This window comes from Peromyscus eremicus, chromosome 5 (assembly GCF_949786415.1).
Source record: "Peromyscus eremicus chromosome 5, PerEre_H2_v1, whole genome shotgun sequence".
Classification (NCBI taxonomy): Eukaryota; Metazoa; Chordata; class Mammalia; order Rodentia; family Cricetidae; genus Peromyscus; species Peromyscus eremicus.
The window spans coordinates 32,059,725-32,084,976 of NC_081420.1; the positions used below are offsets into that span (position 1 = coordinate 32,059,725).

Consider the following 25,252-nt stretch of genomic DNA (forward strand, 5'->3'; position numbering starts at 1 on the left):
TGGGTCACGTGAACAAACAACTGAAGTGGCGCATCTGGAGTCAGCCAAAACATCCACTAGTCAGATGCAGGTGAAGAAGGCGGCATGGTGGGCTTGATGATACTGATGACTTTTGTAGCTGCTCAGCACAGAGCTTTCAAGAGCACAGCACAAGAGGAAAGGAGGGTCAAGATGGAGCAGGAGCCCACATCCCAGCTCTGAGCAGTTCAACCCATTATGCATTTGCACACTGAGCCTTTGAAGGGGACAGAATAATTTACATTACCTTGACCTTTACCTAACCCCTTTGAGGAGACTGTTTTTCCCTTTGCTGTGCCTGGGATTAGGAAGGATCCCTGATGTGTTATGGAAGTGAGCACTGAGCCTTTGAGGTCATGGCTGTTCTTGCATCTAGAATGTGTCTTTAGCTAGAACCTTACCAAGTCTCCTCAACAGCTCAGTGGAAAGTGCTGTTTTGTCAAAAACACATTTTGCCTGCCTGCCTGCCTTCCTTTCTTCCTTCCTCCCTTCCTCCCTTCCTTTCTTTCTAACTTGGAGAATTATTTTAGAACTAGAGCGGTTTTGATGACTTCTTACAGGTGGGTGACTCACTGACAACAGAGAGAGGAGTTTCTAGACTAAGAAGAGCAGTTGTGTAGCCTAAGTTTTCCTGCCTGGCCCACAGTCAGGGCAAATCTCTCTCACCTGCCAGTCCCACAGCCGCTCAGACCCAATCAAGTAAACACAGAGACTTATATTGCTTACAAACTGTATGGCTGTGGCAGGCTTCTTGCTATCTGTTCTTACAGCTTAAATTAATCCATTTCTATAAATCTATACCTTGCCATGTGGCTCATGGCTTACCAGCATCTTCACATGCTGTTTGTCATCGTGGCGGTGGCAGTGTCTCTGACTCAGCCTTCCACTTCCCAGCTTTATTCTCCTCCTTGTCCCGCCTATACTTCCTCTTGCCTGACTACTGGCCAATCAGTGTTTTATTTACTAACCAATTAGAGCAACACATTTGCCATACAGAACATCCCACAGCACAGTTGTTTAGACTTCTGTTTACTCCTGCCTTGACTGAAGCTGCTCTCTAAACTGTCTAGTATTTCCTGTCCATTCATGGTATTAATATGGGTGTAAAGATTTAGAAAATCTAGTTCGAATCCTAATACAGGATGTCTAAGTGAGCACGTATAAACACCAGCATCTCACTGCCCACAGGTGACATTCAGTTTTTATTCTCAGTATTGTGCTTGCTGTTTTTGTTTAAACATCATAGATTGCTGTGCCTACTGTGGAATGTAGGTTAAATAAGCAGGTCTTCATCTGACTGTTCGTTCTTTCTTTGTTTCATAATCTTTGGAATCAAAACCCAGGCTTCCCACATGCTGGGCAGTAATGAACAATGTGACGCAATGTGCTTTTTGTGCATCTGTGGTTCAGCCGAGTCTTCCTTTCCCACTTCTACTTCAACTCACTCTTCATGGTGCCCCCAGTGGTTTCACAGTGCATCAATATGTAGTGGCACTAATACCAAGGCCCTATTTTAGTAAAGTAAACTGGTTTTGTTTGGGTTTTGATATATATGGATTTTTCTTCTGCTTTTTCCCAAACTTCTTCTAAAAACTGGTGGCTCTGGTTCTTACTGCAGATGCCCTGTCCAGAATGGGCCATTCATTGTTAGTCTGTCTTGGCCTTGCTCAGAGCCCGTGCAAATCTTAGGTCCTAAACCCACCTCTGCACTGGTGTTCAGTGCTGGCAATGCACTGTCCTTCCTGTGGCCCTCAGTCCTTGTGCTTTGCTGTCCCCTATTGTGCCATGATGTCTTCATACCTCTCTTTCCCTGTTCTCGGGGACTTTGGCCATCATGTCCAGAGAGAAGCCCCTCCGGCATCATTCTTCTATGAGCACCAGTGTTTTCTTCATGATGCTTCTGATTGGTAATTTACAGTCTATCAAAACCAAACCAAACCAAACCTGTGACTGTCATGTTGGTGTCTCTCAACTTGGAAAATCATGTAATGAGAATTCTGTCTATCAGATCCACTCATGTGAACTTGAAGTGAACACAGAACACAGGCACTAGGATATTGAGATTTGTTCCCACTTTTCTTAGAGTCCCTTTGCTTAAACGTATTTGCACTTTTTTTCTTTTCTTTTTTCTCTTTTTTTTTTTGTTTGTTTTGTTTGTTTGGTTTTGGTTTTTTGGGGGGTTTTTTGTTTTGTTTTGTTTTTTTGAGACAGGGTTACTCTGTGTTGCCCTGGCTGTCCTAGAACTTACTTTGTAGACCAGGCTGGCCTCGAACTCAGAGACCTGCCTGCCTCTGCCTCTCAAGTGCTGGGATGAAAGGTGGGCTACAAGTTTCAGTTTTTTACTTAGTCTATGTAGAAAATGAGTACAGTGACATATTTGGCTTCAAGGATCTAGTACTCCTCCCGATAGTTGTTATCTGGTTTGATAACACTAGGTTTGACTGAACAATATAAGAGATGGCCCACCTAGAAAATTGAGCTCATGCATAATATGCATGCAATGTAGTCCTCAAGTATGAATGCCTTGCATTTGCTCCTTGTCAGTTTCCCATGAAAAGAGAATTTTGATGAAAATATTTACTCAGTTCTAGATGAATTAGAAAAGCCTTAGTCTGAAAATGTATCCCTTTTAAAACATGCCAATCTCAGCCTCATTGAGTGGAGACTCTGGTCAAATCGCGTCTTTGTTCTTTTCTGTAACTCTGGGGACTTGAGCTTTCGGCTGTATTCAGCTCCATAAATACATCTTCATAGCCAGTGCGGCATCTGTGTTTAAGGAGGTTTTCTTTCTTTCAGCCATGTCAGTTCGAACAGAGCATCGTGCACTCCCTACAGTCACTGAAGGGTGTTGTCGATTGTAAGCCTGGAGAAGCCAGCGTGAGTTTCTGTTCTGTTCTACCTGCTTTAGCCGGTCTTAAGAAATCCGTGCCTGGTAGGAAGGGACTGGGAGGCGAGGATGGAGGGGAAACTGTGGTTGGGATGTAAAAACAAAAAGAAAAGAAAAGGAATTTCCTGCCTGGGAATCAGAGTAAACAGTAGTCACTGATGTCCAAGAGCTGTTCTGTCTTCCTAGATACACTCATTTAGTTACCTCCATGTTCCGGTTGGTTCCAGGGTGGGCTGAGTAGTTAAAATTGAGTCCGGCAGCTTTGAACAGAGCAGGGTTCTTGTGGACTGAGTAATGGCTGACTTGGGTATGTCAGCCAGTCAGGATCAGAACTACCATAGTAGGAAGCCACCTAAGGCTAGCCCTCAGACTAAGGTTGATGACACCCGGGGGTTTTTCTGTGTTTCCGTTTTTATATCTAGCTTTTCAAGCAAAATGTTTTGTTTTCTTAGCAAATTTAAAACTTTTTTTTATCTAAATTCTTTCTCATAGGTATTTCAACAGCCTAAAACGCAGGAGGAGGTTTGCCAACTAAGCATCAATATCATGCAGGTAACTAAAAGCAGTGGTAGAGACTCTGAAGCCATGGACTGATTTGTCATTCACCATGGATAATGTTCATATCACTATTAAATAAGGGTTCTTTTAAAATCTCATCTGTGTACATAAGCATTTAGAGTAAGTCAGCTATACAGATGAAGCTTAATGTAGGATTAGTTCTTGTTTGTTTTAGCAATACCTGTGTATTTCATATATATTGTGTTCTGTCTATTTTCATGGTACTTTGTATTCACTTCCTTTAGGTAGCAGAGTAAATTAAATGAAAATTGGTTGCTTATAGTTCATCTAGAGTTGTAAAGTTGTTTAAAAACTTTTGGGTCCAATGCTTCATAGGTACATGAGTGAAGTTGAGCATGTTTGTGAATAAATAAGGAAAAGAAAAAGTCTTTCTCCTAAAATGTATTGAAGAACATAACAATTGACTTAGACAAGGTACTTTTAATATTCTGTCACTTATGTAGACATTGATGGGGTGTGAATATTTCTACTTCTTAGTTCACATGTACACACACAGACACACACACAGACACACACACACACCCCTACATTATTAGACACCTCTCTCCCCACCTCATTTTTTATGAGCCAGACAGTTCAGCTTTAATTTATATAAAATTGTTTTAATATTCCAATAGATTGATACCTGAAAACTCTTATCACTGAAACTTGCAATTTTTAATCCAGGTTTTTATATACTGTCTGGAACAACTGAGCACCAAGCCTGATGCAGACATAGATACTACTCAGTAAGTAAAAATGTAGTTAATCTCACTGATGCATTTAAAAGTAATATAATGTAAGACGTACATTCCATAGTGAGGTGGGGTCTCACATGTCATCTAGGTTGGCGTGAACTGATTCTATGCTTGGCTGCCCTCACTCTCTGCAGTCTTCAGCCTTCTGACCATGCCCAGCCCTGACTCTTGATGGACACTAGTAGTTCTCTCCTAACACTGTCACATGGAGCAGCACATAGTGCTGTTGTCCTTATTTTTCTAACGTGCAGTTTTCCGGCTAACACTTAGTATGTGGCAATCTTTCTGAATGACACTTGGCATGTGAAACTCCTATGCACCTAAGGTTCCTGTTTAATACAGATAGTATCAAAATAAGTGTTTGAATCTATTTGCAATTTGAGAATTTTTCCATTTACTTGTGTTTTAGTTAGGGTTTCTGTTGCTGTGAAAAGACACCATGACCATGGCAACACTTATCAAGGAAAGCATTCAATTGAGGTGGCTTACAGTTTCAGAGATTCAGTCCATTATCATCATGATACAAAATGGTGGTGTGCAGGCAGATGTGGTGCTGGAGAAGGAGCTGAGAGTTCTACAACTTGCTCCAAAGGCAACAGCAGGAGAGACTGTGTATTGGGTGTAGCTTGAGTATATATGAGACCTCAAAGCCTGCCCCTACAGTGGCACACTTCCTCTAACAAGGCCACACTTACTCCAACAAAGCCACACCTCCTAATAGTGTCACTCCTATGAGCATTCAAACACATGAGTGAGTCTATGGTGGCCATTCCTTTTCAAACCACTGTACCTAGCATTAACTTTTGCTTTTCAGTATATATAACTATCATCTCCAGTGACCAAATACTTTTTTTTTTAATTTGTGTTTATGTGCACATACCCAGTGTTTTTACCTACAAGTGTATGCATGTTTGTGTGTGTGTGTGTGTGTGGAGGGGGGGGGATTGGTGGCCAGAAGTAGATGATGATTGTTTTTCTCAAATATGTCTCTGCCATACATAAAGGCTGAGTCATTCATTTGGACCCAGAGCTCACTGACTCAGCTTGTCTAGCTGGTCCATTTCCACCTTACAAATACTGAGAATACAGGTGAGCTGTCATATCCACCTGGTATTTACATGGATTCTAGAGATCTGAACTCTGCTCCTCACATTGAGGGGCAAGCACTGTACCCACGGTCATCTCCCCAATCCCACATTTTTAATGCTTGTAGGTCTTCTTTGACTTGATTGCATGTATTTGGTTCATTATCTCACCAGAACATTGTGTTACTATTTACAGCCAGATCTGTGATCTAGTTAAATCAGTCTTTTCTTATTACTTTAAAATTTGTTTCCTACATTGCTGGATTCTAATGGGTAGTGTAGCATTTCTGAACTTTATCTTCTAATCATTCAAATAGATCAATTAGTGCTGTTTTAATTACCATTTGTTTATATTTCAACTCTTCAGATTGGTATCTTTTTTTGTTGTTGTTTTGTTTGTTTAGTTTGGTTTGTTTTTTTTTTTTTTTGAGACAGGGTTTCTCTGCATAGCCCTGGCTGTCCTGGAACACGCTCTGTAGACCAGACTGGCCTTGAACTCCCAGAGATCCTCCTGCCTCTGCCTCCCGAGCGATGGGATCAAAGGCATGTGCCACCACCTCCCAGCTGTGGTTGGTGTCTTTTTATTATCTATTTTGGAGTATTATTTGGTATTCATCATGTTAGAAGTCCATATGAATTCAAGTCAGTCAAGTTTAAAGAAAAATTCTGCTAAGGTGTCTCTTCTGATTCTGTTAAATCAATAAATCAATTAGTGGGTTACTTACCCTGCTCTTGCCTTTCACCTTTTTATGTTTTTGATTGCTTTTGAGTTATCAACTAATTTCTTAGCTCACCTGTAAGTAGGTCACTGTGAAAGTAAGCTTCTAACCTTCCCCTGGATATTCTGATAGTCAAAAACATTTTAATTATATGAATTTATTTGACATTTTCCCATTGATAATTTGGTTTTTAATTTAATACAGTCACTTGAGTATTGGGAATACTTCATATAAGTTTTATATGGCCCAGGATAAGAGGTAGTCCTTAGTGCTTCCTTGTGATATTAATAGTGGAATACAAAGAAAATGTACAGAAAGTTGTACAGCTATTTTTCTCAAAACATTTGAAGTCATTGCAGTTTTAAGTCAGTTTTAATTGTGACTATTCTCTTGTCTCTTCTGCATTTAGTCTTTCTGTTGATGTTTCTTCTCCTGATTTGTTTGGAAGCATCCATGAAGACTTCAGTTTGACTTCCGTAAGTGCCAAACACAGAAAGTAAAGTATGTCGTATTAGAAGTAATGGCTATGGCAGTCAGCCTAAGAATGGAAAGCATCATCGCATGTAAGATGGACTCTTTGGACACTGAGGGACACTCTAAGACTACATTATGTTGTATAAAGATTTGTGTGTATTTCACACTGAAAAAAAATCTTTAACTGGAGTTAAACATAATAAGACCCAACACATCCGCTGCGTCTTGAGTGTCAAAAGTGCCTGGTTGTTCACTGGTGCTGCAGAATTGCCTGGATGGCCTGGGAGGAGGCAGAGGACAAGGCATTTCCTTTGTGTCATTCACCTCTTGAGCCTGATAAACTCCACTTTTCTCTGCCTTATTTCTGCAAGTCCCCTGTTTTATTTGAATGTAGGTCACATGGCAAAGTCAAAACCAGATTCCTACAGGCAATCTAATAGAGGCATTTACTCAATTCTCAGTTGAGGTTCTTCTTCTCAGATAACTCTAGCCTGTGCTAAGAAAAAAAAAATCAACTAGGACAAGTGGCAAGAGCTTAAGGAAGCCATAAAGTGGATTGGAACCAGGCTTCCTTGTGAATCTAGGAAGGAAGTGGGGAAGTAGGAGTGGGGCTGGGGGAAAAAGCCTTTGAAACTAAGATCCCAGCAGCCATCTGGGCCAACTCTGCTTTTGTTTTCTTGGTCCTTTAGAAGCAGCTGAACTGATACACAGTGATGACCTGTGTTCCCTTCCTACCTCCCAGCACACACCGTGGCACCCGTCATTCGTTTCTCAGCTGCTTTGTGTGCAGCCCTGATGGGGTGTGCTGCTCTGAGCCTCCCATCCCTTTTTTGGGATAGAGTGGAGAGAAGGTGGCTCTGTGTGATCCTCCTCCCAGGAGGCCCTCAGCAGTCTCCCGGGGTTTTGCACTTACTTTTGCTCCTCACAGCATCTTACCTGTCCACTTACTTCCTAAGATACTCATTGGTTTCCAAAATTTGTTCCAGTGTTCTTCCCAATGGAGGGGGTCTCATCAGATCTAGATCCTCTTCTCAGAGGATCGAGATCCTCTCAGGGCTGTGCTAATCAGAAGGAAAGCTGATTTGGTAAGAAAGATCTAGATTTAGAATCAGAAGAGTCTCCTTACTCAGTCAGGCACAGGGGCTCAGAGGGCGAGAATGTTCATTTCTGGTGCTGTCTGCGAGTACAGAGAAGTAATGTATAAGGCCCATTCCTGCATATGCAGGGACTGCAGGGCAGCTGAACTGTTACGGTCAAATACATGTCTCTCCACCAGGTGCCGACAAGCTTCAGATTAACATCCGAGCTAAGAACTAGACTGTTGTCTTTCTTCTGTTCTTCCCACTTTCATTTCATACGGTGTTTCATCTGATGTATATGAACAAAGTATACTCGCTAGTCTTCAGATCAATGAAGTCGTTCTTCTCACTCTGAAGAGGTTTCATACATGCTGTAGTGGGGAAAAGCAAGTCAGGACAGCTGAGGACCAGGGCAGGAAAGACCTGCAGGCTCAGTCAGCTGGAATGGAAGTTCAGGTCTACATGAAAGAGTGGTAACGGATGGGTTCCAGCCAGTTGACACATTTGTGGGCTTCAGCTTGTTGGGAGCGGCTGCTGGAAAGTCATTTACTTCATGCCCTATAGAAGGAATGTGTCTTGATGTGACAAGAGGGAATATGGCTTCACTATGTCCAACTTGCTTACTTTCCAGTATTGTTTCTGCCATGTATTCACTATGGAAAAATAATGTCATATAGAGTATGACCTCCTCTGGCCTTTTTCGTGTTCCATTTCCCATCTAAAAGTCAATTCAGGGCCACCCGCAGCCTTTTGTTGTCTGGGTTACTGTAATAGTTCTCCAATCTTGTATTTATGTCTGTTGATGACCAAAACTGGTGGTAAGTAGGCAGCATTGTGCCGGAAATAAAGATAGGAAATTGTAATAAAGAAGTGAGAAGATGTTGGGCATTTGGCTGAGCTCAGTACAATTACTAGAAAGTTTGCTTGGCTATTGACTTTAGAGCCTTTATTGACTTCAGTTCATGCCATGGTCCGCATGCCTCAAAGAACACGATCCTGTGTTTTTCTGCCTTTTCTCCCCTGGAGTACTTAACTATAAGTTACTCTGATTCTGTACAGAAAGAGTAACCAGCTGAGGGTGAAAGCTGTTCCTGGAAAGTGGCTTTGCCTTAGTTTTAGTCCAGGGTCTTGACTGAAAGCCTGGATGAGTCACCATTCCAGAGAATGCCTCCCACCTGCAGGAACACAGACCTGGGCTGCCCTGAAGTGAACCACAGCAACAGCAGGGCCATTCCTAGAATTTTATGTACAGATATAGTTCTTCTGAACTGTAGAAAGCCTATTGTATTCATAGCGTTGCTATTGCAGTCTAGTAATTTTGTAGGAAATAATTTAGGTGGGTAAAACCTTGAAGATGTAACAGCAAGAGACTCTCTTCCCCGTTCCTTGTCTTCCTGGGGCGGGGGCGGGGGGTGCTCAGAAACACTCCCCATTGGAAGGAGGCTCTTCCTGGATATAGGAAACATTCCCACAGGCCCTCACAGGCAGAAACTTCTTGAGGGAACAAGAAGCCCTGCCTGCTTATGGATAATAGAACATTAAAATGTTCTCAAGTTGTGAAAGATTCATAAACCACTTTCTTATAGTTCCTACATTTATGTACTTATTCATACTATCAATTTGTGTGGTCTTTGGTCTACATAAAATATTCAAGGAAACATTTGACTTTTTTCTTCGGTGGATATTGGACGAAGAACTCAGAGCCTTGAGCATTCCAGAGAACAACTCATTGCTGAGCTGTACCCCAAGTCTCTGTTTAACTCTTCAGTGTAAATGTAATAATCAACAATAGGTGGAATTGTATTATGTCTTTCTGTGTGTCAGTTTTAGGAAATAAACAGCCAAGAAAATCAGGGCATTGGGTACTGATGTTAAAGGGCAGACGCCTATCATTACACTTACTGTGTGATCAGGTTTACCTTTTGCATTCACCAATACTGTCAATGTAAACTTCTAATGGCCTGTTTGACTTTTAGGAGCAGCGGCTTTTGATAGTCCTGAGCAATTGCTGCTATTTAGAACGCCACACCTTCCTAAACATAGCAGAACATTTTGAAAAGCACAACTTCCAAGGAATAGAAAAAATAACACAGGTGAGTGCTTTGGTATTCAGTAGACAAGTTCAGTGCTTTGCCACACAGTTTTCTGAGTGTCTCTTTGGCTCTGCTATGCTCCAGTTCCTCAGGCCTCCGCACCCATTACCCTCACCTGACCTATCAGGGAATGATTTCCTTCCTTGCCTGGAACTGTTAATGTAGCACTGCTTTTTTCTGGAGCAAAGCTTTCTCCTGGTTGAAGTGATTTGCTTAACCCTGTCAGAGCTGTTCAAAAGTCAGGCAAGACAGTTGGGTCTCAAAACTAAATCTTTAAGAATCTCGCCATTTGGCTCCTGTTGGGGTTAAGCCTTTAGGCACTAGTGACAGCACCCCTGGTCCTGACTGCACGGAGACCTCTTCCTGTGAATCCAGCCTGTTCCTCCCCTCTTCCTCTCCCTGTGATTGAAGCCCTGCCTGACTGCTTAAGCCCGGGCATGCGCACATCCTGCTCTCTAGCCTCTGGCCCCTTCCTTCCTGGCTTAACCAGAACTTGTGTGTGCTTTGCGCTCCGCCTGCTGGATGTAGGCAAAAGTGTATGTGCAGATCGATCGGTGGGCTGCTGTCATGTTCGAGAATGTTCGTTCTCTTGTTTATAGTTTTTCACATAAGCAGCAGAGGAAAAAATGAAGTACCTTGTTGTAAAGGTTGCTAGTTCCTGAGCAAACTTTATCAGATTTCTAGGTAAAGCTGAGCCAACTGTCTAATGCCAGTGCACTTTTCTCAGCGAAGAAAACAAGAAAGATAAGCATCTTGTTAATCATGTAATCAGTTTACTCTCAGTGGACGATCTACTTTTTATAAATGATGCTTCCAGTTCATAAGCTAGCTTGGGTTTTTTTTTTTTTTTTTTTTTTTTTTTTTTTTTTTTTTAAGAATGAAAATGTCAGAGTGGGTGGCTCTCTCTTGTTTTCCTGCCTTTTCGTAAAGATTAATCACCCTGCTGATAAATGCTGTGACTTAAGGCTTTGAGGCCAAATGTCTAGTTTATTTCCAGAAAATTTTCATGTTCATAATTACAAGATCTGTGGAAAGTGGGTACTTTGTTTTTATTCAGTCAAATACTAATGTGTCTGTATGAAGAATGTTATCATTGAAATATGTGAAGTGATGAAGAATTGCATAGGTTAGAAGCAGTGTCTGATTTTTCTCTCAGTTTTTGTGAAGGAATAAGCAGAAATGATGTTGCCTTCGTTTGTACTGTTAAGAAGCAGAACGAAGCTGGCACAAAGGAAGGTCTCTGATATCTTCTCCTATCTTTGTCTAAATCACAGAGAAAGGTACTATGAGGACCCAGGGACAGCTCAGAAGAAGCAATAGGCTTTTTGCCCGCTCAGCATTATGTTTTTAAAAATTATTTCTTGAATGTCTTGAAATTATTCAGTTGTGTCTGAAATGAATAGAGTAGAGCGGTTTGGACCACAGCACACCTGCTCACTCTGCTGTGTGCGAAGCTCTTATTTCCACGGTGTCAAGCAGGTAACACCCACTTGCTGCTCTGAAGAAAAAAGGTCACTCACAGCCCTTACTTTTCACAGTTCCCTTTCCAATGACAGTAACTCTAGATGCCTGCCAAGAAAGTCATGGGGAGGTCACAGTGGACAGCCATCTCTCCTGTTTCTGTATGGTGGGTCATGCTCTCTTAGAGGGTCTCTCTCACATTGTCACTGGATGCCAGGCCTTCTCTCAGTTCCTACTGTGGGATGTGCTGCCCGGTGGGGCAGGAGAAGAGGCTTTTCCATGATTATTCCTTCTCCTCTCTCTTCCTCCTTTCCTGCTGCCTTTCCTTTTCCCGCCCCAGTAGAAGCCTAAAAACAACCGTTTCTAAAATTCCTTTCATCTTGTTTCTTCATTAATTAATTGTTGAATTATCTTGTTTCTTTTTTACATCTATTACGTTGTGCATGCCGTGACATTCCTGTGGAGGTCAGAGGACAGCTTGGGGAGCTGTTTCCCTCCTTCCACCATGTGGGTCCCGGGGGTTGAACTCAGGTCTTGGGGCTTGGCAGCCAGCACCTTTACCAACCCTGTCATCTCTCTGGCCCCTTCATTTTGTCTTTACCTTCAAAGTAGAGTTGATTTAATATAGAAATAGTATATACATAATCATGCTTATTAGGACTGTATTAAAATGTAATGATCAGTGACATTGAAGGGTAGAATGATTTCTCAGATATAATTATTTACTTTTACGGTATTTTTTAGGTGTGTTGTTATTCATATGTATGTGTTCATATGGGGGGGGGCATGTCTGTGTAGGCCACAGGCCAACATCAGGGGTCTGCCTCTATTTTCTCCCTTATTTTTTGAGGCAGTTTCTCTCATTGAACCTAGACCTCACCAATTTGGTGAGGCTGGTTGGCCATCAAGTCCTGGGTCATAGGTACTCACCACTGTAGCTGGGATTCAAGCTTAGATCCTTATGCTTATGTATGGAGCACTGACCCACCTAGCCATCTCCCCAGCCCCTCATATAATCTTATTTAATGTAGAATCTCTGAGAAGTAAATGAGGATGATATTATAGTTCGATGATTTTCATAGGGCCAGAGGTGCAGGGAGTGTGTGTGTGGACTTCACTTGAAAGTAGCAGGGACTTGAAAATAACTCTTTTGATTCCAAGTCTTGAGTGCTTCCAGCCCCATATTATATCCTAAGGCCAAGAATGAAACAGGTCTCATGATGATATACCCCAAGGAAATGAAAATAGGACACGAAGCTGATTGATTACTGTGTGACATTTTGACCTTGAGCAACACTGAGTGGTGATTCATTAGATAAGAATATATAAGTCCTCTTACCCTGTAAGGTTCTGCCTTACAGCAGGCCCCTTGAGGAACCCACAGGCCTCTGTACCTTCTGGTCACAGACAGCAAGTGCTGTGTGCCTAGAAAGTCCCACCTACTCACCCATCTTCTTTTCAGTTTGTGAAAGACCTAACTATATTTTTGAAAAGGAGAAATAAAAATAAAAATCTTTAATATACTAGACAAAGTGTTTATTGTTGTTAATAAGACAGATTACTTGTATCTTGTTCAATCAACCCCCTAACCGGTTCCTACTCAGCTCCCCACACCTGATCCGTATCATATCACTACCCTGCACCTGATCAGCTCCCCTCACTGACTTCACATAAGACCCCAAGATTTGCAGGCTCCTGGTAATAAATAGCCAGATTGCTTTGGGGAAGCTAAGTTACGTTTTTAACCATCATTTCCCAGCATAGTTTTTGGGTTCTTTTTTTGTTTATAAAAATGTCCATTTGTGTGTTTTAATTTGCATGCCTTTTCCATTTCTATTGACTCTACTATAGAAGAGATAGCTGGGAAGCATTTAGAGACCAAGGGAAACACAGCTTTGTTCTGAGGATAGAGACCAAATATGACACAGATCAAATTCCTCAGGAGCATTGGGCAAGAACAGCAGAGCTGTACGGTTGATAAACCTTAGCATGTTGTTTTATTGTGGCTGCTAGTAATTCTAGAAGCCATTTTTTGCATCTGTTAGGTGCTAATTAACCTGAATCAGTCTTAAGAAAACGAACATCTGATGTAGGATTTGTATAATTGCAGATTCTTCCTGACTTGAGAATGCAGACATTGATCAAGTCTGGTATTAAATGCTTCTAACTTCAGAAACTCCACTCAGGAGGGTGAAGGGGACAGTTTCTTTTTGTCACAAATCCAGAGAAGATCCTTTATATCCAGTCACCAACTTAAAGTATTTTCTATTGCTTGATCCTTATGTACTAGATGTAACATAGTTCATTATTTTTAGCTTAATTGAGTGTACTTATTCGGTATTTTAAATTTGTGGCCGTTTGAGTGTATTGATGGGCTTGGATGCAGCTTTGTTTCTTCCCTGCTGTGTTATCTGTGTCTGTGCTTGTTTTAGCTTCCCCATTTCTTCATCAGAGTACATTAATTAAGTTTTGCCAAGAAGCTATTTTTGTACAATAAATTATTTGTAAATTAGTTCATCTTAAGAGTTTAAAGTTCTATAGACAAGTAAGTTGAGCAAATGTGTTCCCTCTTACCAAATACTGAACTAAATTTTTGACTATTTAACTGCCGCACATTCATTCCTTCTACATATGGGAAAGGCAAAAAGATACATACATGGATAAACACACAGTGGGGGCTGAGGATGTAGCTCGGCAGTAGAGTAGGTTTGCTTGCCTCATGGTTCCATCCACAGTACCACAAAAAAAAAAAAAAAAATGAAAAAGAGTAGGAAATGAGGAAGGAGTAAGGGTGAAGGGAGAGGAAAAAAGAGAAATATACATTAGTCAAGTCAAGAACCTATCATTAACAGCGTATTCTCCAATGCAGACTTTAGAAAAGCTTTCAGAAAAGGAGATGAAAGGTTCAGGCTCAGGACATGGTTGCAGAGGTGCTGTGGGATGGTCTGTATGTCAAGTGTGTTGCTGATTGGTTAATAAATAAATCACTGATTGGCCAGTGGCTAGGCAGGAAGTATAGGCGGGACAAGGAGGAGAATAAAGCTGGGAAGTGGAAGGCTGAGTCTGAGAGAGATACTGCCAGCCGCCGTGATGACAAACAGCATGTGAAGATGCCAGTAAGCCACGAGCCACGTGGCAAGGTATAGATTTATAGAAATGGATTAATTTAAGCTGTAAGAACAGTTAGCAGGAAGCCTGCCACAGCCATACAGTTTGTAACCAATATAAGTCTCTGTGTTTACTTGGTCGGGTCTGAGCGGCTGTGGGACTGGTGGGTGACAGAGATTTGTCCTGACTGTGGTCAAGGCAGGAAAACTCTAGCTACACAGAGGTAAGAGAGACTGGGATGCCTTCTGTGTCTTTAGAAAGCTGTGAAGGGATAGGAACAAGTGAGTGCAATGACCACTTCTCCAGGGTAGAATGGGAGGGTCTCAAGTTCAAACCTTTCGTCTGAGCAGGTGAAAGTACCTATCTTTCACTATCTCTGTAGGACTTGTATACTCTGAAAGTGTGATTTTTGTTTCCTCATCACCCTGGCACAGTTTCTTTTAGTGATCAGATCTACCCACAGCTTTACCATTAATGCCAGTGATGCCCAAATGCGTGAACCTTCCACCTCCTTCTGGACTGTTTCCTACCACACATCTTCACTAGACATTCCTAGTGGGATTTCAGAGCTTCTGACCAGCATCCCCAAGCCAAAGTCCTCTTTCTTTTGATGTCTTTCCTGTCATAGACAGTCACCATTGGGTCAGCCAGCCAGAACCCTTTTCTTGATTGATTGATATAGCTGTTTTAAATGGCAGATGCTAATTATGTGTATTTGTAGAGTACAGTGTGATGGGTTTGATCTGTGATACATGGTAGAAAGATTCAGTCAGTTTAATTAGCATTTCCATCCACTCATTAACCATGTTTTGTGGTGAGAACATTAAAAATGTATTATCTGGGTAATTTTTAAAGCTAAAATACTTGATAGGTACTTCTTGCAGTAGTTCCCTGAACCAAATTCCTCCAGTCTCTGAAACTTCAATCTTCATGCCTTTGATCAAGTCTCTCCTTTTCTGATACTGCAACCTCTCCTCCCATAGTTTCTGGACAGCTGTCTATAAAACTGACTTCAGAAAGATAACTATTCTTCCTATAGATGAGATTACACAGTATTTGTCTTCCTGTACCTAGCTTATGCCACTAACTACAGTGTCCTCTATTTTTATAAGGCTGTGTAGTACTCCATTGTGTGTAATTACCACCTTTTCTTTATTTATTCATTTGCTTTTGTGGTTGTTTTTTTTCTTGAAATAAGGTCCTATATTTCAGTTTGGCCTCAAACTCAATATATAGTTGAGGATGACCTTGACCTTCTGATCCTCTGTCTTCATCTCCCAAGTATTGTGATTACAGCATACATAAATGTAACCAGTTTTATGCAGTGCTGGAGACTGCACCAATGCATGCTAGGGAAGCATTCCACCAACTGAGTCACATCCCCAACTCGTCTGTATTCTTCTGCTAATGGGAATTGGTTTTGACTGCATTCCTCATGACACTTTATGCTGCACACTTGTCATCTGAAGCCCCAGATCTTCTGGATCATCTTCTACTCACTTGCACTCCTGTTCTTGTCTTGAGTCTGGCCTTTTTCCTCATCTGACCCTGTTGTGTTTCAAGAACCTGCTTTGCAGATGCATTTTTTTCATTCCCTCCCCCCTTTTTCCCCTGATATCCAACTCATCCTTCACAGAGTATCCAGTGAGCATCCAGAAACAAATCTAACTGTAGTTTTCCTTCCTTCCCATATTCCTGAGCCTCTCCTTGCCTGGAGAAGGAAACCTAAATGCTCCTGGCTTGTGTTTGTGGGGGCTTTCATCCATCTCCCAAACTTTAGAGTGCTGTTATTCACCTCATTTGATCCATCCGTCCATGCATTTGTTCTTTCAGCCACTCACTCAACACCAGATTCCTGTGCTCTGTTGAAAGAACATTTGCCTGTGGCTTTCCCTGTCTGTGAAGAATGGCCTTTCTTTAATTAATCTCAGCTTGACAAAGTCTTGTTGCCCTCTGAACCATTGACCTTTTCATCATGTGACATTTCCTTCCCACCACTGGATGGTACCCAACCGTACACTCTCATTAGCTCATCAACCATAAAACGTCCTCCACTTTAGTCTCCACAGTGCTTCAGCTTTGTCATTGTTCATGAATCCTCATCACTAGTTCTCAATACTGATTAGGGATGTTTCTTCAGCTCTCTAATTCATTATATCTTCATGTGTGTCTCATCTTGCTGAAATTGACTGTTCATTAGAATTATATTTCAGTTAGTTCTCATCTCTAGAAACTTGGTTTTTCTGGGGAGTAGCAAGGAAGGGAAAACAACTAACTTACTGTGGAATGATTTCGAACACCGGTGGTAGAGGTAATTGGTAGCGAAGTTCTTCACAGTATCCTTCAGATGGGGGTGAGGGGCTAAATCAAACAGTCTATGAAGGTTCGTTATTATGCCATTTAGGGGGAGACTGGAGCGAAGGAGTAAAGCCTCATCCTCAGGTATAAGATGGGTTACAGAACAGTCACAGAAAATGAATACACCATTTGAGGTGGAGCTATATTCACCACTCCGATTTAGTAAGTCCCTGAGACCCACTGCAAGGGAAGGCTAGTAGCCAATTCTTAGATGGCCATTGACTTGCATCCTGCTTCATCCTCTTTGCTTTTTTTCTGTTAATAGTGACACCTCTTATTATCAATTAGTTTTTTGTTCCAAATTTATTTATTCATTTATTTATTTTGGGTTTTTCTAGACATGATTTCTCTGTGTGACAGCCCTATCTGTCCTGGAACTTGCTTTGTAGACTAGGATGGCCTCCAACTCACAGAGCCTGCCTTTGCTCCCAAGTGCTGGGATTAAAGGCATGTGCTACCACTGCCTGGCTCTTCAAATTAAGTTTTGAAGATTTATCTTACTGATGTATGTGTGTATATGCCATGTATGTTTGGGTGCCCACAGAGGCCAGAAGAAGGCATTAGCTCTCCTGGGGTTGGAGTTACAGATGGTTGTAAGCCAACCAATGAAAGCCCTGGAAATTGAACCCTGGTCCTCTGTAAGAGTAGCAAGTGCAAAACTTTTTAAAAGAATGACTTCGATTGACTTTTGAGTTTGTCCATTTTCTCATTGTTATCAGACTTCCTGGAATAAAACTGTAATAACCTCTTTTTAGCCTGCCAGTGTAGTGTATTCACTTTCATTTCTGTTATTGGTCATTTTTCCCCATTTTTTAGGGAATAAGTGTGCAGGAATGTGTGTATGTATGTTCATATGTATGCAGCTATATTTGTGTGTGTGCAGATGTGCATGGTTTAAATGCACTTGCATGTAGAGGTCAGGGTTCAACCTCATATGTCATTCCTTATGAGCTGTCCATGTTGGTTGTTTGAGACAGAGTCTCTTACCAAGAACTGTTGCTCACTGATCATGCTAGGCTGACTGGCTAGTAATTTCCGGGTGTTTGCCTGTCTCAGCCTCCCCTTGTGGGTATTAAAAGTTTGTGTCACCACAACTGTCTTTTTATGGCCTGGGTATTCAACATGTGTGGCTTTCTAAGTAGATATATGACATTTTCTTTAACAACTAAGTGGTCTCCCAGCCCCAGCTTCATTTCCAGAATGGCCTTGCCAGGAACTTTGCTTTGCTCCCCTTCCTCCCCACTCTTCCTTTTCCCTCTTCCTCCCCTTCCTTCCCTTTCCCTCATCCCTTCCTCCCCTTCCTTCCCTTTCCCTCATCCCTTCCTCCCCTTCCTTCCTTTTCCCTCATCCCTTCCTCCCCTTCCTCCCCTCCTTTCCTTTCCCCTCATCCCTTCCTCCCCTTCTTCCCCACTCTTCCTTTTCCTCATCCCTTCCTCCCCTTCCTTCCTTTTTCCTCATCCCTTCCTCCCCTTCCTCCCCACTCTTCCTTTTCCTCATCCCTTCCTCCCCGCTCCTCCTTTCCCTCATCCCTTCCTCCCCACTCTTCCTTTTCCTCATCCCTTCCTCCCCGCTCCTCCTTTCCCTCATCCCTTCCTCCCCACTCTTCCTTTTCCTCATCCCTTCCTCCCCTTTCTCCCTGCTCTTCCTTTTCCCTCATCCCTTCCTCCCCTTCCTCCCCACTCTTCCTTTTCCTCATCCCTTCTTCCCCTTCCTTCCCACTCCTCCTTTTCCCTCATCCCTTCCTCCTCTTCCTCCCTGTTCTTCCTTTCCCTCATCCCTTCTTCCCCTTCTTCCTTTCCCACCTGCCCTCTCATCCCCTAGCTTTTTTCCCAGTACCAGGTATTTAAGCCAGGACCTTGCACATACTAGGCAGGTGTTCTACTACATCCCACATTTTTCTTTTTTCAAAGAACCTATATACTTTGAAACCTATGTTTGGCATTAATAGTTTTCCAACTGAATTTGTTCCCTTCCACTTTAATTTTCTATTTTATTAGCTGCTTGGGAGTTTAAACCATTAATTCTAAGTCTGTCTTCTTTTAACATCTGCAGCTCAAGTTTCTTTCCTCACTGCCTCATCTCCACATGGGTTTAGGTATGACCCCTTTTGCTGTCAGCCTCTTTTGCTTAAGAATTTCTTGTTGAGCCCTTGGAGGGGGCCGTTCCTAAGGATCAGCAAGTCTTTGACATGCTAAGCATATGCTCTACCACTGAACTGTACTTCCTACCCACTTTTAAGATTATTTTAGGCCAGGTGGTGGTGGTGCACACCTTTAATCCCAACACTCGGGAGGCAGATCTCTGTTGAGTTCGAGGCCAGCCTGGTCTACAGAGCAAGATCCAGGACAGGCACCAAAACTATTACATGGAGAAACCCTGTCTCTAAAAACCAAAAAAAAAAAAAAAATTAAAGAATCTTTGGAGCTGGAGAGATAGCTCGGTAGTTAAAAACACTTGCTGTTACAACAGAGGACATTGGTTTGGTTCCCAGCACCCACATGGCAGCTCACAACCCTCTGTAGCTCTACTTCCAGGAGATCTGATATCCTATTCTGGGCCTCCACAGGCACCTCCATACAAGTGGTGCACATACATACATGTAGACAAAACACATCAATCAAAAAAACGTTTTTGAAAAGAATACTTACTTAGAACTTATATTTCACTTTTCTAGGATGGTTCTAATCTGTTAGGTTTTTGTTTGTAGATAGTAGGCATGAAGGACTTTGGGAAAGAACTTGGATTCATTTTCTGCCACTGTTTTCCTTCTCCAGTCTGATTTGTTTGACTCTAGGTTAGTGCCCTTTCTCACAAATGTATGTGATACATTCCTTGAATCCTTTCATAATCAAATGTGCATTTCTGGACTTAGTTAAGGGATCGACATGGTTCTGAGGTTGGGTTCTTTTACTCCTGTAGATACTTGCAGTGATCTCAGGTTTGAGGATGACATTTCAGAACTCGCACTGATCCTTTATTCTCTGTAGGTGTTGCTACTTTCTTCTCAAAACGTGAAAGATTCTCACCTCCCCCTGCCCCATATTCACTTAGAAACTGAAAACTTGTAGCATGTGCCTGGATATGTAGTGTCATCAGTCTAGCTTGGAGCTCAGCAATCTGCTGTAGCTCAAACTGGCCCAAAATCCAGTTGAAATGTCTGCTTTGCTTATTGAGTTGGTGGCTCTTATCTTGTGGCTCATTTATCTCCCTTGACTTTCTGTGGGTTTGTGTTATACAGCCACCTGGAACCATCTTCCCTGTTTCTAACTCCAGCTTTAGATTTCTTTACGTGTTACTTTGTGCTTTGAATGACAAGCTGCCTGTCACTTCAGTCCCTTTGGAAATTATATGTCGTGTCTCCATAAAATCATGTTCCGTGATCTACTCTAGCCCCTTCTGAAGGATTGCCATTGTGTTCTGTTCCTGCTGCTGCTCTCATCACTGGTTGGTGGGTGCTTGGCTTCCCAGTAGGTACGTTCCTTAGTTGTGCATTCCACTTTCTTGTCAGTTTGTTGAAGTTGAGGTCTGGTGTTCCAAAAGCCTGTGTGTCCCTCAGGTAAATGGCATGAAAGAAGATTGGCCATGCTCCACTACAGAGTACCCTGGGCCAGCACACTTTTGCTGTCAAATGGTATCTTAGTCATTTGAGTGCCATTGAAACCAAGCCCACTCCTGTAAGGCTGATGCCAACCTCTCTGTCTACTTTGCCCTTACTGCCAGCAGGAGCTACAGTTGTCCTGTGCTGAACTATGCCTATTTCGGGGCCTCTGTAATACTCAACCAGGACCCTCTAGTAGCATCTTTGGTGTATTGTTTGAACCATGAGGGAGCAAGACCTGTATTTTGTGTCTGTGTGGAGTAACTATAGTATAAATTCAGACTGCTCAGTGCTTAGACACATCTCAGTCATGCAGCCATGTGACTGGAGGATGCCAGGGTAGCCACAGACAGGTTATTAGAGCAGGATGCCTTGGAATGACATCACTGATATGCAACATTGCAGTTGGTGCCCTTTGTATTGTAGGTTACCGGCTGTTTAGTATTTATACTATGTGGGAGTCTGCCAGAGTCCACCTCCGACCTGCTCCCACCTTTTGAAGGGTTCTTGGGTGGAGAAGAGAGGAATGAGGAAATATTAGATAGAAAGGGAGAAGGAGATGATTAGAAAGACAGAGACACAGGATAGCTTCGGGAGGGCCCTGGTTCAATAACCAGCTGTGCTAGGCAGTTATTCAAAAGGGCTTTTTATACAAATGCCAAAGGGAGAGGCAAAAGACCTCCCTCTTGCAAGATCCAAGCACACTGTACAGCCAAGTGTAGACCCTTCAAAACACCTGGTAACTATGCCCATGGTCAAATCATCCTATTATGCAGCTTGCTGGGTAAAGCAAGCCCAGATTCTCTGACCCTGAGTAAGTGCCCACTAGGAAGCCTCTGTGGGTCTCCACAATACTACCAGTTTGCTCTGCCTACAGAATGAAAGTTTAAAGTATTCTGAAGCATAACCTCTACTCCATAGATGGGAACTGTTTATTACTATGTAAAATAGCCACGCTAATAGTTCTCCTTATTACTAAGATAGATAAACTAGAAACCTGAACTTTATAGACATGTTCTTTTTAAAATACATTGTATATTTACTTGCATTATTTTGTTTTTCCTTCACTCTTAAATGGGTTATCTTATACTCTTTGTCTTGTGTTGTAGGTTAGCATGGCGTCACTGAAAGAACTAGACCAACGACTCTTTGAAAATTACATTGAGCTAAAAGCAGATCCTATTGTCGGATCCTTGGAACCCGGGATATATGCAGGCTATTTTGACTGGAAAGACTGCCTGCCTCCAGCAGGTAAGTCTAGAAGCATTCCTGGCTTCTCCACATGTTATCTAGGGTGATAGTTATAGATAGGCTTCTGTCAACGAAGATGTGTTTAAACTGTTTTTCTTTCTATTCATGCTTTTATATTCCTACCAAAGATAGGACATTTGTTATTTTTATGACTGGTTGAAATCATTTGTGATAGTGGAATTCAGTACTTTCCCTTATGCATACGTAGTAGCTTATTCTTTACCTCCTGAGAACCATTAATTATACCTTATGATCATGGGTGGCTTAGAGATGCAGAATGTCTTCCTACATTACTCCCTTTCCATGTAGATATTAGAGTGACTGACAGCTTTATTCTGTGATCTTGTGAGTGTTGGCAAAAAAATTTAAAGAAATTTAGTCCCTTGCAATATCTAATTGTTGCTGAAAGTGTAAAGAATAGAAGGGAAACATGCAGAAATAAGATTATTACAGTAATTCAAGGAGAAAAAAAATCAGTGCACAGGATGGTTGGTGGTGGAGTACCAGTGTTAAGTTTGTGGGATAGCTGAAAGCAACTTCTGTCACTTTAAATCTTTTTAAAATAGCTATTGCTTTTTTAATCAAATAAATATTTTAAATTACTGTGTGTGTGTGCAAGTGTGTATGTGTGTGTGTATATATGTGCGCCATGATCTGAGCCCTCCTATAAACTTTCTGGTTGACTAAATGTTGTTTCTTTCTCTAAACTACTATGGATTGCATGAACTCCTGTTTCTGTGGGAGTGGTCATGCTGATATTAACCCCCAGTTCCTCTTGTGTCTGCCAATGGCTGTTGGCTAAGGAGTTTGTCCTGATCATCATACTCACTGTGATTGTCCTTCTTATTATATGTTACTCTTACTAGATGGCAATGAGCTTATTTACTGTTGAAATATCTTTGGTTTTTGTTGTGCACTATTTACATTTAGTAATGCCCAAACCAGAATCATTAAATACCTTTTTATATGAACATGATTATTTAATTTTTAAAACAGCAACTCCCTTTTTTTATTAGCATGCAATCATTGTACAAAATAACAGGCTTCTCTGTGGTGTTTTCATACAGGTGTATCCTGGACTTGTACCATAATCCCTGCCCCTCAATGACTCTCTTGACATCATCTCATCTCTCTTGCTGATTCCCTTCCTCACACCAAGTCATCCCTCCCTTCTGTTTTCAGATCACTTGTGTTAATAAAATCTAGAATCTTCATGTGAGAGAACATGCAACATCTGTCTTTCTTACAGTGGCTTGTTTTCTGATAACCTCCAGTTCCATCTGTTTGCCTCAGGTGATGTAACTTCATTCTTCTTTATGAGCAAGTAAAACTCTACTTTCTTTTCTTAATTGAGAATAGATCCTGCTCTCATACTATACATCCCGACCACAGTTTCCACTCCCTCCACTCCTCCCTGCTCCCCTCTCGTCTCCCCTCTCTCCTTGATCCAGTCCCCCTCTGTCTCCCTTCAGAAAAGATCAGGCCACCAGTAGACAACAACCAAATATGACAAAACAAAATACAATAAGACAAGACAGAAGCCGTCAAACGGAAGCTGGACGAGGCAGCCCGACAATAGGAAGCCAAAGAGTCCAAGACACGCCTGCTTCCACTGTCAGCAGTTCACGAAAACAAAGTAACAGCCACAGCATACACGCTGGCGAACTGGTGCAGACTCACGCAGGCCCCATACTTGCTGCCTCAGTCTCTGAGATCTCACACTAGCAACTTAACAGCACACCTGAAAGCTCCAGAGCAAAAAGAAGCAAACTCATCCAAGAGGAGTAGACAACAGGAAATAATCAAACTCAAGGCTAAAATCAATAGAATAGAAACAAAGAGAACAATACAAAGAATCAGTGAAACAAAGAGTTGATTCTTTGAGAAAATAAAGATAGACAAAGCCTTATCCAAGATAACTAAAAGATGGAGAGAGAATATCCAAATTATAAAATCAGAAATGAAAAGGAGGGCAAAGCTACAGACACTGAGGAAATCAAAGACATAGTTTAAAAACCTATACTCCACCAAATTGGAAAATCTAAAAGAAATGGACAGTTTTCTTGATAGGTACCACTTACCAACCAAAGTTAAATCAAAATCAGATAAACAATTTAAATAGACCTCTAACCTCCCAGGAAATAGAAGTAGTCTTTAAAAGTCTCCCAACCAAAATAAACCCAGGCCCAGGTGGTGTTAGCTCAGATTTCTGCCAGATTTTCAAAGAAGCACAAACACCATTACTCCTCAAATTATTCCACAAAATAGAAACAGAAGAAACATTGCCAAATTCATTTTATGAGGCCGCAGTTACCTTGATACCCAAACCACATAAAGACTCAACAAAGAAAGAGAATTGTAGACCAATTTCCCTTATGGACGAAGGTGTAAAAATACTCAATAAAATATTTGTAAACTGAATCCAGGAACACATCAAAAAGGTCATCCACCATGATCAAGTAAGCCTCATCCCAGAAATGCCAGGATGTTTCAACATACAAAAATCAGTAAATGTAATCCACCAAATAAACAAACGGAAAGGAAAGAAACAAAACAAACATGATCATCTCACTAGATTTGGAAAAAGGCCTTTGACACAATCCAACACCCCTTCATGATAAAGGTCTTAGAGAGATTAGGGATACAAGGGACATACCTACGCATAATAAAGGCAATCTACAGCAAACCTATAGCCAACATCAAGTTAAATGGAGAGAAAGTCAAAGTGATTCTTCTCAAATCAGATAGTCCACTCTCTCTATCTATTCAATACAGTACTTGAAGTCTTAGCTTAGATAATTGAAGGAGATCAAAGGGATACACATTAAAAAGGAAGAAGTTAAAGTATCATTATTTGCAGATGACATGATAGGATACATAAGTGACCCTAAAAATTTCATCAGGGAACTCCTACAGCTGATAAATACCTTCAGTAATATGGTGGGATACAAGTTTAACTTAAAAAAATCAGTAGCCCTTCTATATACAAATGACAAATAGAGAAAGAAACTAAGGAAACAACACCTTTTACAATAGCCACAAATAATACAGAATATCTTGGGATAACTAACCAAGCAAGTGAAAGACTTATATGAGAAAAACTTCAAGTATTTGAAGAAAGGAATTGAGGAAGATATCGGAAGACAGTAAGATCCCCCATGCTCATGGATCAGTAGGAATAACACATTTAAAATGGTCATCTTACCAAAAGCAATTTACAGATTCAGTGCAATGCCTATGAAAATTCCAAAACAGTTCTTTACAGACCTTAAAAGGACAATTCTCAACTTCATATGGAAAAACAAAAAACCCAGGAGTGCTAGAACAATGTTGAACAATAAAAGAACTGCTAGAGGTATCACTATCCCTCATCTCTAGTTGTAGTAAAGAACTATAGTATTAAAAACTACATGGTATTGCCATAAAAACAGACATGTTGATCAATGGAATTGAATTGAATACCTAGACATAAATCCACACACCTATGGACACCTGATTTTTTTATAAAGAAGCCACTTCAACAAAAACCCTTTCTTTATCGCTGTTACAGTCACCCAGGCTGATCCTAAAACTTGAGTTGTACAAAGAGTGCCACAGCAAATGGTTATGCAGGTGTGCGTGTGGAGTAGAATTAGATTCCTTCAGTTGTATACCCAGGAGTAGCATAGCTGGACTACATAGCAGTACTTTTGGTGTTCAAGGACCCTCCACCTTAATTTCTATGTTCCTCAGCTAATTTAACTCCCTTTCCAATCCTCTCTAACATTTGTTGACATCATTTTCTTGATAATCATTGTGGCTGGGG

At 41.4% G+C, this 25,252-nt stretch overlaps 1 protein-coding gene across 3 annotated transcripts in view; it reads left to right on the forward strand.

The window, feature by feature from the left end:
• The window catches only part of Exoc2 (exocyst complex component 2), a 137,722-nt gene that overhangs the window by 77,366 nt on the left and 35,104 nt on the right, over positions 1–25,252 (forward strand). The window contains exons 17-23 of one of the 3 annotated variants that reach the window (XR_009379308.1): positions 2,815–2,895; positions 3,398–3,457; positions 4,151–4,212; positions 6,435–6,501; positions 9,555–9,671; positions 13,243–13,390; positions 21,306–21,420. Coding sequence is in view for 2 of the 3 variants with exons in the window: in XM_059263224.1 (XP_059119207.1) it covers positions 2,815–2,895; positions 3,398–3,457; positions 4,151–4,212; positions 6,435–6,501; positions 9,555–9,671; positions 21,306–21,447 (529 nt within the window). In the remaining variant the exon portion in view is untranslated. Of the gene's footprint in view, positions 1–2,814; positions 2,896–3,397; positions 3,458–4,150; positions 4,213–6,434; positions 6,502–9,554; positions 9,672–13,242; positions 13,391–21,305; positions 21,448–25,252 lie in introns of those variants that run through there. The other 2 variants (XM_059263224.1, XM_059263225.1) reach the window with 2 other exon arrangements.